The sequence below is a fragment of the Actinia tenebrosa genome, unplaced genomic scaffold (genome assembly GCF_029948245.1).
Source record: "Actinia tenebrosa isolate PJP-AT-01 unplaced genomic scaffold, QUT_ActTen_1.0 PGA_scaffold1__47_contigs__length_23844297, whole genome shotgun sequence".
In the NCBI taxonomy this organism is placed as follows: domain Eukaryota; kingdom Metazoa; phylum Cnidaria; class Anthozoa; order Actiniaria; family Actiniidae; genus Actinia; species Actinia tenebrosa.
In genome coordinates this window covers 11,940,345-11,956,310 of record NW_028292578.1, presented here as the reverse complement: position 1 = coordinate 11,956,310, position 15,966 = coordinate 11,940,345, and the positions used below count along the sequence as shown (strand labels likewise).

The following is a 15,966-nucleotide window of genomic DNA, read 5'->3' as shown; positions in this document are numbered from 1 at the left end:
CCTCAAAGGAAATGAGAGCCAACGAGCAACTTTACTCAAATGATGGCAATACTACAGTAATCAAACCAAGCTCATATGGTGAGAATTAATGACGTATTAGTTGTTCCAAGACATATTTCAAAGAAGGCATCTATTTTGTCCCCTAAACAGTCCAACAATGCAAAGCAATAGTATAGGGTTAGCAAAGCAGTGCTTTGTAAAGGGGTACTGAGAAGTGGGAAGGTGAGGGGGACTAAAAGCCCAGGCTACTAGAGTGCAAACAATATAACCGTGAAACTTTAGTAATACTAAATAGCATAATTTCATGCAAATTCCATTGTTTTCTATTGTTTAATTAGCACTATTTTGTACTATTTAGTAATTAGTGTTTCATGGATTGTTTGCACTCTAATTGCAACAAGCGATACTAGATGAAACCCCTTAAAAAATTACCTTGATTTTTTCTCCCCAAAATATGTAGTTATTGAGACAAATTTATCTTATAAACTTAAAAACATTTCAATCATGGTTTCCATTTTATTGAGCAAACAATTAACATTATAACAAAGTAATTAGAAATTAAGTTTCGTAACATACCGTGTAAATGTGAAAATAAAATAAATGATTGCATATAATCTATATAGTAGAAAAATAGTTTTCCTGGATTTCTGCTTACATATGTACAATACTGTCCGCAAGAGTAAAATAATTACACCGTCTTAATCTGTAAAAAAGCCTCCCTCTTTCTAAAGCTGTAGAGTGAAACAGTAGAGTGCATACCATAGTGAAAAACTTATGTAAGAAATTGCACAAATTAGTAGAGCTCAGCAGACCGTAGACCTTCAAAACTTTGCATTTGTACAATTTTCTTAGTCAACTTTTCTTTATGGATATATGGTATGCACTCTATTAGATTTATTTTACACTAAATAGTACGAAGTTTATAGGGCTTTTAATACTCCAGTTTAGAGTTTTCTTTGCTCTGCGTTAGTCTCAGTTGTGCATTATAATATTCAGCTATACAACCAAAAAACATGGCACATTAATCAACTCAAACTGTTTCATAGTTCGTACGTCTTACTATACAATCTACCTTAATAAGAAAAAATTATTATCTTTAAATCAAAGCCAAGACTGAGCAAAGGTGAACTCGAAATGGGAGTATTGCGATGTCAATCGTATGGAAAAGCAACTTCTGGTTAAAAAAATGCAGTTCTATAAGGATTTTTCTTGCTTTATTCATTGTCCAATGTTTCAGGTGGAGATAAAATCATTGGTAAAATTTTTCATTTTTCAAGTGGATTTTCTGAGCAATTGAACCTGGAAATATTTAAAAGCTCTATGGTTTCATCAGTGCTATTAAGCAATAATCAGCACTAATTATAAAATGCTTGCACTTTAACATTAGGGTTAATCATTTAGGTTTTAGTAATTAGCATTCACAAGAGAATGAAATGACAAAAGACATGGCAGCCATGTTGGATGATAGAAGTAGTTTGTAAACATTCCCAAGAGAATGAAATAACAAAAGACATGGCAGCCATGTTGGATGATAGAAGTAGTTTGTCAACATTCGCAAGACAATGAAATGACAAAAGACATGGCAGCCATGTTGGATGATAGAAGTAGTTTGTCAACATTCACAAGACAATGAAATGACAAAAGACATGGCAGCCATGTTGGATGATAGAAGTAGTTTGTAAACATTCCAAGAGAATGAAACGACAAAAGACATGGCAGCCGTGTTGGATGATAGAAGTAGTTTGTAAACATTCACAAGAGAATGAAACGACAAAGGACATGGCAGCCATGTTGGATGATAGAAGTAGTTTGAAATGGAGAACCAGGCTTGTTTTCATGTTTTTTGGTTCATATTACTGTTTGTGACTCTACGGATATTTGTCTTATTACTTTGATACATTTACTAATTCACTCGTGGTCATTCAGTTGGCAATAAAATAATTCTCCAATCAAGTAAATAATTTATGCCACAACTTTATAAGGTCTATCAGTCAAAAATCACATAAAATCTAATTGACAATTACTAGAATTTGTCTGGAAGTGAATAAATTGAAAAAGAATATTATTGTTCAACACCCCTTAGACTTTCAAATTCTCAGTTCCCAAGGCTTAGCCTTGATTTTGTGAATGATATTCTGAATTTGTTTCAGTGAAAGTTTGCAGAATTTAAAAGTGCTTTTATTGTTTAATTTGCGCATTTGTCCATACTTCATCAATGGTGATTGTCAATATTTTATTCATTAATGAGACTAACCCTTAGTGGACAAGTCTGTAATCGAGGAAAATGGCAGCAAAGTAGAAATTTGAAAAAGTCTTGCAAAATTTCTAGTTCTAAAATTCACTATCTATGGAGATTACTCATCTTCGTCTTCCCATTCTGAGCCCGTTTCACTTTCGTCTTCACTAGAAGAATATTCAACAGCTATACGCCTGGCGAGGATGGTCGCAACATCCATTGTATTGTCCTCTTTCTCTTTAACCTTCTTCTTCTCCTGCCCCTGGGTCTTCCGTAGCGCCATGCCCTGCCGTATAGCAGCTAACAGGTCACTCCTACTGTCTACCTCCTCTGACGGCATAGGAGCTTCACCAATACTAGACTCAGATGTTGTTAAAGACATTGATGAGGGGGATACAGTTGGCATGGAACCAACAGATTGTTGTGATGCAACTGAAGCTGACGATGCAGACCCTCTGAGATTTGGGCCATGGCCAGGTGTTGGTGGGGGTGGTGGGGGCGGCGGTGCAGGCACTCCTGCAGGAAGAGGTGGAGGGGGAGGGACTCCTGTAGTGCTATGTGTTGGTGAGGTATTCACAGATCCTGGCATAGGAGGAGGCGGTGGGGGAGCCGATGTAGGTCTGTTTACATTCTGAGAACTGGTATATCTTCGTGATGTTCTCTTACTTCCTGGAGAAACTTGCTGTTGTCCTTGAGGAAGGCTGATTAATTCAGTTGTTCCCTTACCACTAGGAACGTCTCCATTTTCTTTCCTTTCATTTTGATCATAATGCGTTTCTTTTTGTGGGCTGCCATCTTCAGGGGCACGAATGTGTTTCGTTGCATTCATATTTGGACTTTTGAATTCCTCTCCCTGTGGACAGAAATTTTTTCTCTTGATTGCTTTGACAGGTGCTTTGGTCTGCGTTCGTGTTCTAACACGTCCTTTGTTCTGGAAAAAAGAAGAAAAAACATCATCAAAATTAGATCGGGATTTGGAGTCGGAAAAAGAAATAGACCTACTTTGCCATATGGGGCAACTGGGAATGCAAAGACCACACAGTTGAGGTGTGGGTTCTACCACCATGCCATCCTGACTCCCTACACTGGCTCTCTGGCTTCCCTCCATTAAAAATCAATGTGTCATGGGGGAATATAGAAGGTGGGGTGGGGGGGGGGGGGGTAACTAGTACACCCGCTTTGAAATAAGGAAAAGATACTGTAAGACCTAGAAAGGATGCTATGTCATGCCTTTCTAGTTAGAAGTAACCCCCCTTGAAATCATTCTGGATCAACCACTGCATGTCTGTCAGAACAAAGTGTGTACACGACCTTAAAGTGAATTGATAAAACAATGTTATACTGAACAATTCAAATATTACCTTTCTTTTCTTTTTCTTTTCAGTTTCCTTTTTCATTTCTTCGCACCAAAGTTCAAAGAAATATTTTGGATCTGTGTAAAATTTCAGTCCATCTTTATCGTCATCACGATATTGGTTCATCTCTGATAATTTTGGAGGTTCATCACATCTAAGGTAACGATCTTTCATCGTAGTTGGCAGCGTATTATTGGTTAGTACCTGCTGGTCGGTTACAATTGTACTTTTGAATGCTTTTCGCATATTAATGTCTTGTAATGATACTATGACAAAAAAGTGGAGAAATGTACATAAGTATTGTCATCATTAGAGCCCACCACAATGAAGGACGGATTTGGTATCTTGATTTTGGGGGGGGGGGGGGGGGGGGGGGGGGGGGGGAGGGGGGATTTTCAAATGTCAACATCCCTATCGTAACATTCATAAACATCACCATTCTTCAACACAGATACCACTATCATTTCGTTAATGTATGTAACCAAAACGGTGGGCATGATGTTACGTGCAAGCAAATTAAGAAATTATTAAAATATGACTGATTAATGACAATATAACTTTATCCCTTTAAAGCTTTTTATCGAATAGTATTAACCAGGTCTAAATCGATTAAATAAATGAAGTCTAGATAAGCCCTTAATAGGCAATACTGTAAAATGCCTTCAATATTTGAATGATCAAATGAGCTCTTCCATAAATCGGAAACGCATAGAGAACGCCCAACAAATCAATTCATCAATCATAGAAAGACACTTATCATTTAGATTGAAATTAAAAACATATATCTGAGATCTTCAGCGATTTTTACAAGGGACGTTCGTATTTTAGAATAGAAAATGAAAGCATGAAACTATTCAAAGAAATATCAACAACAACCTAATTAGGGAATGAACTTTTCAACTCATTTTAACCACGGATTTTTTTTAATTGTTTTAGCCAACAATTGTACCAAATTAAAAGAATCAAAACGATAGACATTTAAATAAGACATAACATTTAAAACAGTTGCATTAAAATATAGAATAAGATTCAACAATTTAAGAATTTTATGTGGAAGAATGAAAGCTTACTCTGTTCGCCGGCGGAGTCTAGCTGTGTGACTTTTATAGACAATTTCTGTATCCTTTCTTGCAGAGAATTCGACCGTTTACTGATATTAGAAGCCTCAGAGAATAGCTCTCCAAATACATCTTCAGCATGTTTGGAAAGGCTGCTTAGTTGTCGAATTATTCCACTTAAAGTATTGACAGAGACAGCTTCAAGTTCGCTCGCCAGTTGTTGACTTCCAAGCTTCCCGCGACTCAACTCAGTCGGTTCAATAAGTCGCTTAATTAAAGGCATTTTGGAAAGTTAATTCAACGGAGAGTTAAACAGAAAGAGGAACCACGAATGGTTCTATTTTTCGGGCTTTTTTGTAAAATGGCTGGCCGGGTTTTCAGGAGTTAAATATTCAAGTTCACACGGAAACAAAATCCCTCCCTCGAACACCCAATATGGCGGACATACCCTTCCCATCCATCACCGCGGTTCATGGGATTCGGAAAGCACTCGGAATTGAGTCGTATTTCCTTCGAATCATTATCTTAGGTTCATCGGTGCGTACTATCAGCTCGTATATACAGTCCATGTCATTAACGTTGCCCACCGAAAAAAGACATTTACACATTTAGACATTTAGACTAAAAGAAATACCACGTGTTTCATTATGTATTCTTTGCCTCGTGTGCATGAGCCTGAACTTTAAATGTAAAATTCAACTCGTGAATCGAAAATCCAGAATGCCCTGACCATTTAGTGAGGATTTAAGATGGAGAATGGTATTTCAGCGTTTGTTTTATGCCAGAACCTTCGAGGAAACACGTGATATTTCTTTTAGTCTAAATGTGTAAATGTCTTTTTTTTAATTTTATTTATTTATTTAAATATTTAGTCTCTGAGTTCTCTCCAAGATCTAGGCTCATCTAGGTAAATGTCTTTTTTCGGTGGACAACGTTAATGACATTGACTGTATATACTATTATATTATATATATCGGCCTCAGCGGCCTCAGCGGCCTCAGCACTGAAAGTTTATTTATGTTGACCTAATGACCTAGATCTCTAGGCTTACATCGGTCTTACATCCGGGGGGCCGTGGACGCTCATAAGCGGAAGGGAAAAAAATAAAACGAATGGAAATAGTTATTTTTCCAGGTTATTTTATTTTTGCATTCTGATTTTGTCATTTCTTATCTCACCATTCACGTAATGTACCAGACGAGGGCACATAACCGGAGTAGCTTATAACTGGTCAAGTGTGATCTCCCTACCATCCAATGCCTTCTTTTTTTTGAAATTCAGTCTATTCACCCTATTGAAATAACCCCTCCCACTCTCCCTTCACACCATATGGCCATTGCCAATAGCTAGCTACCCTGGGGCCCAGAGGTTATTGCATTCTCGGCGCTCGCTCGTTCAATGTTCCGGGAAAAGCGAATAGAACCTCTGGAGCCCAGGGCAATAGCTAGCTTACCTAACTCAAGAAATCAGAACAAAAAGGAAACAGTTCCATTTCCTTTCCGAATCAAACGACTGCTGAAAATAATATTCAGACAGACAGACAGACAGTTAGAAGTGAGCGTGCTCAATGCTTATTTTTCTCCAAAATAAATCGATTTGTATAGCATTCCGTTACTTTCAAATCTTTTATTTTCTTGAATAACGAACCTACGTAGATATGAACATCATCATCAATATCATCATCATGATCATTACCATCACCAATATCAATATAATTATCATCATCAATATCATTAATATTTGCTGCTTCCGAAACCGACTTCGATTCTGTCACAAGTGAAAACCAGGCCTTAACTTAGAGGCCGCGTATACGACAAGGTAGGGTGATTTGACCCTATGCGACATGCTATCGACTAGAGCTAACCCTTTCATTTTCGACGTTACTTGGATAAGAAAACTAAAACCTTTAATAGCACAAGGGTCTCCCTACCTATAAACAACCTCCAAAGCGGGTAATAAAATTATTTTAGAATTCGCTAAAAAAATACTTTTGAACAAAGTGACTAAAATCCGTGTTGAATAAGCTTTTATCAAGTAATCCCAAGATGACGAATTGGACAGAAAAATAATCTTCGCAAGTCTTAAGCTCGTTTCCTTTAAACTTCACAGTTTGATTGATTTTAATATGCTCTTTCCAGCTATAGTAGTTATTTTTCTGTTTTGATAGTTTAAAAATACCCGATAAAAGCTCATTGCCGATTAGAGTTTTTATATTTTAGGACCTTGGGATGTGGGGTATTCATAGGTCAACGGGATGTAAGACATGTAGCTGGGGTCATAGACATGCTGTTTGACCAATTCCTCCTTGTCTTCCGGTTCCGATAGTTCAGAAGCCAGCCCCTCCCGATAAGCCGTCTCGGCTACTTTCGTTGCTACTTTGATGGAGACTTGACGGATCTCACCCAGGGGAGGGTAGAGGGAACCTTTGTCAAGCTGCGTCTGCGTCACTTGATCTGCCAGGGACTGGGGAAAAAATGACATTCAATTTGAAATGAGAGTGTCACTGGAAGGGATGAGATGTTCATGTGAAATAGGACGTTTGCATGATGACTTCATTTGACTCCCACTACCAAGGTGCTTTGCGAATTAAGGAATGGTCAATGCTTGGCGTGCGTTTATCTAGAACTAGATAGACGCACAACTAAGCATTGAGCATTGCTTTTATAACATATCAAAACTGTAAAAGAATATTTTTTGATCAAAAAACATTGAAATTTTTCTCTATTGGAATCTCCATTGCATAGCGCACGCGACTCAATCACGTCAGCGTGCACCATCCCTTTCTGGCTGCACGCTCCCACATGCTAATGAACCAATCAGAGCGCGCGTTATATCTTGGCTATGTTATAATTTCTTTTCTTCAAATTAGTATTCCTTCGTAAGAATAATAAGACAATTGGTGCTATTTAACTGAACAAAAGAAAGCGTTCAATGGATTCTGGTAGTGGGAGTCAAATGACACGATCATGCAAACGCCCTATCCCAACATTACACTTACTTCAGCTGCAGTAAGGAACATACTGTCTGTGATATGAACCGCCTCGCATGCAATCACTCCCAAAGCCAGTCCTGGGAATATATAGGAATTGTTGCCCTGGCCAGGAACAAAGTGGCGACCGTCAGGGAGGGTGACAGGGTCAAATGGACTTCCGCTGGCAAAAATGGCTCTACCCTGAAATTTTGGATAAAAGTGTTAGCCAAGTAGGTGATACAAAAAGATGGTGGTAATGATGATGATGATGATGATAATGATGATGATGATGGTGATGATGATGATGATGGTGATGATGATGGTGACGATGATGATGATGATGGTAATGATGATGATGGTGATGATAATGGTGATGATGATGGTGATGATGATGGTTGAGGCGATAATGATAACTGATGAGGATGAGTGATGATGGTTATGGTGATAATGATCGCAGTGATGATGATGATGATGATGGTTGTGATAATTGTTAAGGCACTGATGATAATGATGCTAATTACGATGATAGTGATAATAATAATAGTGGAGGTAATGATGATGATGATGGTGATGATGATTATGATAATGGTTGATGCGATGATGAGAATGAGAATGATGATAGCGATAGTGATGATGATTGTGGTGATGATGGTAGTAGTGTTTATTATGATAATCATCATCATCTACCAATCAAGCTGAGTACTTAAACAGTTCATTTCCTAGTGCAACACGTACATCAGTCCATGTATAGGCATCTACTGCTTGACACTCTGCTTTTGATGTTGGATTGCTCAAGGCAAAGATGATAGGACGCTTGTTAAATGAAGCCATGTTCCTGCAGATCTCTTCTGTGAAGGCTCCAGGTACAGCAGCAACACCTATAAAACGTTAGATATTCCACGCAATCACGCCTTCAATTTTATCCTACTTTAGGCCAATCTCATTCAGGGCACAGGTAATTCTCACAGATCAAGCCCAACAACTTCTGGGCTGATCTAAGTCTAGACATGGCTAACTCCAAGGGCGGATCCAGCCAAAATTTTAGGGGGGCTAATTGAATTTAGGGGGGGGGGGGGGGCTAATTGAGTTTCTTCCGTCAACACAACGGGAAACAACAAAAAAAGCATCTAATTCGTCAGATTTGTTTGTTGTTGTTTTTTAGCTGAAGGGGGATTGTCAAAGGCCTATTATGATCACTCACCTATTATAGCAGTTGGCTTGACTTTCTTGATTACATCCGTTATGTTATCGATATATTTTGTTTGGTGGGCATACACCAGTTTGTGTGCATTCAAACCACCCACTGCGCGGTCCTGTAGCCAAAGAAAACAACCATAAAAGTTTTTCAATTTTTCATGACTATGAAAGTTGCACGGACCGGTAATGTCCGTCCGTCCGTCCGTCCGTCCATTTATTCATTCATTAATCCCAAAACTGTCGAAACGGCCTCCTTAAAGATGGGAAAACGAATTCTTTCCTCAAAGATGGGAAAAAATAAATATTGTCTCTCCATCATCTTTCCATATTTTGCGTCCGTCCGTCCGTCCGTCCGTCCTTCCTTCCTTCCTTCCTTCCTTCCTTCCTTCCTTTTTCAAGCTTCGAATAAAAAACTTTAAAAACTGAGAAGAAAATGATAGCTATTTTAAGACAAGTATTTATTATTTATGTCTCAACAAACCTTAACTACGAGTCCCTTTGAGTCAACCAGCCAGATTTTCATTTTTGCTTCTTCTTCTGACAGCCCTTCTTTCTTCATCGCACGCACTAACAAGTTTGCAATGCCAATGGCAGCCTGTCAAGATTTGATAGTGAAAAATTCCACAATGAACTCTGGAAACCTCAGAGCTCTTTGCATGATTTTCTTTGCTTAGAGAGTGTCTATGCAGATACTATGAGCACCAAGTTCATACTACCTCGCTCTCTCAGATTACGACTCTCCCTACAACATCCACTTAACATCTCCCTTAAGGCCCTGTTACACTGTGCAGTTTTCCAAGTAACTTGTCTCAAGGCCCGTTTACGATAACGATTTTTGCTGCGATTTTTTTGCGATTTTTTCCATAATAAATAATGGTAAAGAATTTACTTGTAAAGTTTGTTTCAGGATACCAAGATTTTGCTAGACGAATGTCTCTTTTGAAGGATGAGACAAAAGATTTCATGTTTCCAAAAATTGCCAAAAAATCGCAGCAAAAATCGCCGCAAAATTCGCCAGTGTAAACGGGGCTTCACAATGCCGTCACAAGACAAGTTGCTGGAGAATTGCTCAGTGTAACAGGGGTTGTCTCCCAATAGACCTATCCCGAATTCGCTTGACTGACCACGAAACAATGGTTTGAAGTTGAGACTGGACTTGATTCTTTTATTCATCAAGTTCAACCTCGACTTAAAGCCATTGTTTCGTGATTAGTCAAGCGAATTCGGGATAGGTCTATTGTTTTTGTTGTGCGTACTGTTGCACAAAGTAGAACTCACTTATACATTTTGCAACAGATTGCAGCAACTGCCAACGCCATTGCACAGTGTATCACCAACTTTTCGTAGGAATTTCAAGGGTGCATAGGCACATTTCTCATTTCTTTCCAAGGAGCCAAAAGATGTTGCAAGAGATCGCATTGCAGGATAACACCTCAGCTCTGCAACTTGCAACACTACATTTTCAAGCATTGCAAGACAAGTTGCGAGAAAATTGCACAGCGTAACAGGATCTTTAGCTTTAACTGTATATTTTTCTCTCGTCCTATGCTTACCTCACCAGCACCTTGAAAGACTATTTGCTGATCTGAAAGTTTTGTTTTGGTGATTTTTAGGGAGGCAAGGATTCCAGCAACAGCAACAGCTGCAGTTCCTTGAAACAAAATTTTAAAAAATTAATAGAGGGGATTTGTAGCAGCCATGTTGAAAGGAAGGAACAGTTGAGGCTGGTATCCTAAAAACAACCTCTGGGCTGATGTAAGTCAGGGCATAGCTAACTCACAGATTGAACCCTCAAAACCCGAAGCAATCTCTGCAGGGCTGATATAATTAAGTCAGGGCACTGCAAATTCACAGATCAACTAGACTTCTGTGAGTTGTATTTAGCAGAGGGAGGGAAAGATGCAGAACCCACAACACCTGGTCAAGATCCAAACACCTACTGTATAGAATAATATGTATTTTTTTACCTTGGATGTCATCATTAAAAGTGCAGATCTTGTTCCGATACTTCTCAAGTAATCTAAAAGCATTGTGGTTACCAAAGTCTTCAAACTGAATCAGTGTTGTTGGACCAAATCTGAATATCAGATCAAATGTAAAATAATTATTATTACAAATATATTACTATTATCGATGTGACAAATACTCCTATTTCGACTTTGCCTTTGCTTAGTATAGTTTATGCAACTAATTGGGGACACTGAAATTAAACCGAAATGAAGAAATTATTAAAGTGCTACTATGACGAAAATCGCTCAAACTTGGATTCAGCTGAAACTTCCTAAGAATACTCTTTAAAGGTCCAATAATCACTGTATGAAGTGTTTTCTCGATATTCAGTACGAAAGTATGATATTTTTACGATTATTTTTTGGAGTCTGTGACGTCATACACTCAACATCGAACATCGCTCCATACATTTATTTGTAGTTTATGATCAAAATATCAGTAGTAAAGGGAGAAAGAAATACCCAAACACCCCAAAATATAAATTATAGTCACAAGTAATGTGAAATAAGCACATTAGCCACCCTTTGGGCTTCATAGGAATAAAATAAATTAAGGATTTATATACAAAGAAATATATGTAGCAATGTTTGATGTTGAGTGTATGACGTCACAGACTCCAAAAAATAATTGTAAAAATATCATACTTTCGTAGTGAATATCGAGAAAACACTTCATACAGTGATTATTGAACCTTTAAAGAGCATTCTTAGGAAGTTTCAGCTGAATCCAAGTTTGAGCGATTTTCGTCAGAGTAGCACTTTAAAGAAACATAAAGTGTTTTAAGAATCCTAACTGGCAAGGAGGCAAACCAGTTGGCTATTTACAAGCATGGTCCAGAAACTGAATTTAAACTAATCAGGAATCAGGACAAATACAGTCTCAGCTAGTGGCCACAGTGGGACTCGGACTCAGCATCTCCGGGTTGCGAGACCAAGCTATGACCACACAACCATGCTGCCTCCTTATATTCGAGTATTCAATAGTAAAATACTTTTTCCAATAAATCAAATATACTCTAATGATAACAATCAAATAGGTTTGAACTTGATACCTTTGTAAAGCATCTTGAATAAACTCATCAATGAGTTCATCATATGCTTCAGAGTTGTCACGCTTCTGCCGGACACCGATGTAAAAGGGATCGTCAAGCAGGGACTAGATTAGGAAAATAAATAGAACATTGTCAGCATTATGAAAAGTAAATTATTGCATTATTATTATCATCACCATCATCATTGTTACAGTGAAGACACTCTAACCATGAACACTTGGCTTTATTCAGATTTTTATTTCCTGAGCTTTTTACTGCTTCAAATACTCTAAAAAAGTAGGATTAAACTCAAATATGCTATGTGATCAAAAGATAACTTATGTCTAAATGATTCACTCAAGAAAAAAAGTAGTAAAAAACCATAAATTGTTCATGGTTAGAGTGTCCTCACTGTAATAAAGATGATGAAGAAGAAGGTTCCAAGATCCTTACCTGGTTATTCGTACCAACATCTATCATGACAGGCAGACAACTTCTGGGGTTAATACCTCCACAAACAGTGTACAAAGCAAGCTTTCCCACAGGAATACCCATGCCACAGCAACCAAGGTCACCCAGACCAAGAATACGTTCTCCATCAGTCATGACAATGGCCTGGAGTGACATCACAATGGGAAAAAAACATTGTTGCAGAATATAAAAAATTCTATTTTCTATTCACATCTCCAGAGGAAGTGTAAGTCAGAGTAAATCCCCCTCTGTGGGGGAGGTATGGACATCTTCTAGAACAACACAATATACCCTCCTCAGACCCTCCTGACCACTTAGAAATTCTAATCCCCCTCTAGATCTGTTGTGGGGGGGGGGGGGGGGGGTTGAGGGCGGAGGTACTAGTACCAACCTTAACATCTTGTATGGGCCAATTAGCAACAATTTCATTAACATGCCCTTTGTCATAGATAGAGACAAACAGCCCTCTTGGTCGTCGGAATATCATTCCATATTTCTGACAAGCCAGCCCTACTGTCGGAGTGTATACTATCGGCATTATTTCTTCTGTGTGGTCAAATAATACTCTGAAGAATAAGGCTTCATTCCTTTCCAGCAAGGCCATAAGCTGAATGTACCTAAAATCAAAAGGGGATACAAGAAATGGTTAAATAACATTATAAACAACTATTATTAATCTTGCTTTCTGATTGGCTGGAGGAGCATGAGAGATTCAATAAAATAAATACTGGTTTCCAATAAGAAAAATAGTAAAAAATATTAAATATACAATATATACCAGGGGCGTGACATAGCCAGGATTTTCCGAAGGGGGAATTTACTGAAATTCAAAATTCTGCCATTTTGTTTGGGACCCAGAAAAGCCGAACTAAAAAAAGCCAGCATTGCAAAACTTAGCAAAAGCTAATGAAAATTACCATATAAATTGAAGGGGATGGGCCATGACCCCCTAGGGCCCCCCCCTGTCCCCTTTTTATACAATGCATGCTTTATTAGAATACATAGCAACTGTGTGTGAACTCACTTTTTCGTCATTTGTATCCAAAATAATGGCTAATAATATTATAATTTATATGTTATGAAGAAATAAAAACCTTCCTTGTTGTGCTGTGTGTAGTTATAAAGAACTTGGCTACATGTTGTTCATGCTAATCTCTGCTATTAAGAGCTTTATATCTGCACACAGCACAGTAGTAACACACATGTATTTTATACTCGCAAGATTTTCACAGTCACACCAAAAATGCTCCACAGCCATGATAATGCTTACTTCTCCAAATCACTTGTTTTTCTATGCAACTCTGCATAAACTCGCTTGGCTTGGGTATCCTGATCCGACACGTAGGGCGGCAGCAATCCTTGAATGCCAAGGATTTGCCTTTCTTGGAGTGTGAATGCAAGACCCTGAAAATTAGCACCAGAGTATTACATGTTTTTTTACACTGTTTTAAGCAATTTTTGGATGTGAATTTTAAACATTAGTCAATGGCATAACATTTGATTCTCATGAAGTTATTATGCAAGACTCCCAAACAATAGGTTGCTATTAATAGACATTCCCAGTCTCATGTGAAATTTTATTGTTTGCCTCTGACGACTGCAGACTGATTGATACCAAGCAATAGAATACTCTCTGGTTGAGATAGCACATGATCAAGATATGCACCTGGGGGGGGGGGGGGGGTACTCTTGCCTGTTTAGGGTAGGGATGTGCCGCTGAGCCCTCTGAACCCTGACCCTATTCCAGAGTAAATTCATACCCTGTTCCAGAGCAAGATCGCTGAAAACCACACCCAGTTCCTGTAATGTGAAAATAGATACCCTGTTCCAGAGAGGAGAGAGCGTGATTTCATATACCCTGTCCCAGAGCGAGCGCAATTTTATATACCCTGTTCCAGAGTAAAATCACTGAAAAACATACCCTGTTTGGCGGCACGTACCCGTATAGCTAATATAGAGGAGTACCCCCCCCCCCCCCCCCGGGATATGCAGTGATTTTCTGTCTTTGTAGGCTGGTATTATGATGAGATTCATGACTTCAGCTGATTGAGTCAAATTTATTGTATGGAGAAATGACTATTTATGGCTCTTGCAATTGAAAAATAATATATACTTTGTAGACAAGAAAATAAAATAAAGTAAGCTTACAAAAGAAAAACATGGTTATCGTACAAAGTGAAAACAGTTACTGTAAAAATAACAAATATCAGGTTAAATAGAGTGCCTTTTTATATGAAAATTCCCCTTTATTCAATTTTTTTACTCCAGCTTAAGGGTATTAAATATTATTTTATACCAAAACGAATTGCACAGCAGCAAAGAACAAAGGCTTGACCATCCAACGGTTCATTGCGAAATAACATCGTTTTTCCAGTAAATGTTTAATACTGTTTTTCCTGTTGAAAAACATAAAAAAATCTAACCTTATTCAAGCGGCTGTCGTACATAATATCCGTACCACGAATAGTAGGAATTTTGTTGACCCTTTTTTCTTCTGTCATTCTGAAATACGCTGTAGTTGCAGTAAAAATCCTCCGTGTAGCTGCAAGCCTCACCGAGTGACTACAACGTGACAAACAACAACTTGAATTACACGAGGTTAATAAGTAATTGTTTAGCAAACAAAAAATATAAGCTCATTAAAATATTCACATAATTGCATTAAAGAATCCGGAGTGGACTTCAAAAAGAAAAATGGTCTTCTTTTCTTTCATTTTCGATTCCAAACTAACCTTTCTTTCAAATTTAATGATTTGAAAAGGCTACCAACTCGAGAAGAAAGGGTTGGAACTCCCTTTACAACAGTAAGCATAGCTGACAATATGACAGACCAAAACACCGTCCAGAAATTATAAGGTTATTTTGCTTGCATGTACAAGTTTGACTCCGAAAAAAAACCCTTAGAAATGAATGGAGGAGTTATTGATTTTAAATTTAACCGGAGACGGAAAAGATCAGGAAAGCAGATTTTGACGATTTTGACAGGTAAAAAAATCACGTTTTGACGTAGCGTACACTGCACAGTGGGTTTACAACCAATCAAAAAAATTATTTTAAATTATAATTCTTTGTGGCCTGCTTATCGAAAAACAGTTGAAAATAAATTATATATATTAAAAAACTAGTTTCAATCGATTTTGAACTTAAGGCTATGTTTTTCAGAGTTTTTAAAATAAATTTGTATGAAAATAAAAAGAAATTTTTCATAGAGGATTTTGTGGGATCGTTTTCCCGCCAAAATTGTCGCCTGCAAACTTACCAAAAAACAGTCTGAAAAAAATTCTTAAAAGGAAAACGTGAGTCAAAGCAGCTGAAATGGGATATAAATACTTTGAACTGCAGAAGTGCACGTCTAATGATATTGTCTTAAAAAGGTTCAAAAGTTATGAAATAAAAGAAGTAAAGATCATGAATGTCAGCTGAGCGTCCCCTATCGCGTGACAAAGGTCACGCACTTCTCTACAACGCGAGCCAGCGATTTTTAAGATTTTTTGAGAATCGCTAAAAAAATAAAACAAAATCAAAACAATATTAAAATAGAATAGAATGAATAAAAATTCAATCCAAATTTTGATTTAATTATCTAATTTATTTATAATTATATTTTTTCAAACTAACAAAATATATGCGTGCGCATG

General features: G+C 37.7%; 2 protein-coding genes across 3 annotated transcripts; both read right to left on the bottom strand.

Moving 5' to 3' along the window:
- Nucleotides 1-502: 502 nt before the first annotated feature.
- LOC116304477 (uncharacterized) lies at nucleotides 503-5,091 on the bottom strand. Its single transcript, XM_031714216.2, has 3 exons — nucleotides 4,662-5,091; nucleotides 3,598-3,857; nucleotides 503-3,167 (listed from the first exon to the last, which is right to left on the bottom strand). The coding sequence occupies exons 1-3, from the start codon at nucleotides 4,930-4,932 to the stop codon at nucleotides 2,355-2,357; spliced, it is 1,344 nt and encodes a 447-aa protein (XP_031570076.1). The 5' UTR covers nucleotides 4,933-5,091; the 3' UTR covers nucleotides 503-2,354.
- A 680-nt stretch (nucleotides 5,092-5,771) lies between these two features.
- LOC116304475 (NADP-dependent malic enzyme) lies at nucleotides 5,772-15,292 on the bottom strand. 2 transcript variants are annotated; one of them, XM_089033172.1, is made up of 13 exons: nucleotides 15,061-15,292; nucleotides 14,752-14,911; nucleotides 13,599-13,732; nucleotides 12,720-12,945; nucleotides 12,311-12,472; nucleotides 11,879-11,982; nucleotides 10,785-10,894; nucleotides 10,371-10,468; nucleotides 9,299-9,412; nucleotides 8,822-8,933; nucleotides 8,356-8,498; nucleotides 7,648-7,821; nucleotides 5,772-7,112 (listed from the first exon to the last, which is right to left on the bottom strand). In XM_089033172.1, exons 1-13 carry the CDS (start codon nucleotides 15,138-15,140, stop codon nucleotides 6,858-6,860), a joined length of 1,872 nt encoding a protein of 623 aa, XP_088889298.1. In that variant the 5' UTR covers nucleotides 15,141-15,292; the 3' UTR covers nucleotides 5,772-6,857. The 2 variants fall into 2 exon arrangements, with proteins under 2 accessions (XP_088889298.1, XP_088889299.1); XM_089033173.1 differs by having other exon boundaries at nucleotides 14,752-14,890.
- Nucleotides 15,293-15,966: the final 674 nt, after the last annotated feature.

Coding starts and splice junctions, on each gene's coding strand:
- LOC116304477 (XM_031714216.2), bottom strand. CDS start 4,932: ATGCCTTTAATTAAGCGACTTATTGAACCGACTGAGTTGAGTCGCGGG. Junction 3,858..4,661: donor AGACTCCGCCGGCGAACAGA/GTAAGCTTTCAT, acceptor TTTTTGTCATAG/TATCATTACAAGACATTAAT. Junction 3,168..3,597: donor AAAAGAAAAAGAAAAGAAAG/GTAATATTTGAA, acceptor TCTTTTTTCCAG/AACAAAGGACGTGTTAGAAC.
- LOC116304475 (XM_089033172.1), bottom strand. CDS start 15,140: ATGCTTACTGTTGTAAAGGGAGTTCCAACCCTTTCTTCTCGAGTTGGT. Junction 13,733..14,751: donor ACGACAGCCGCTTGAATAAG/GTTAGATTTTTT, acceptor GCTAATTTTCAG/GGTCTTGCATTCACACTCCA. Junction 10,469..10,784: donor TTTTAATGATGACATCCAAG/GTAAAAAAATAC, acceptor TTTTGTTTCAAG/GAACTGCAGCTGTTGCTGTT.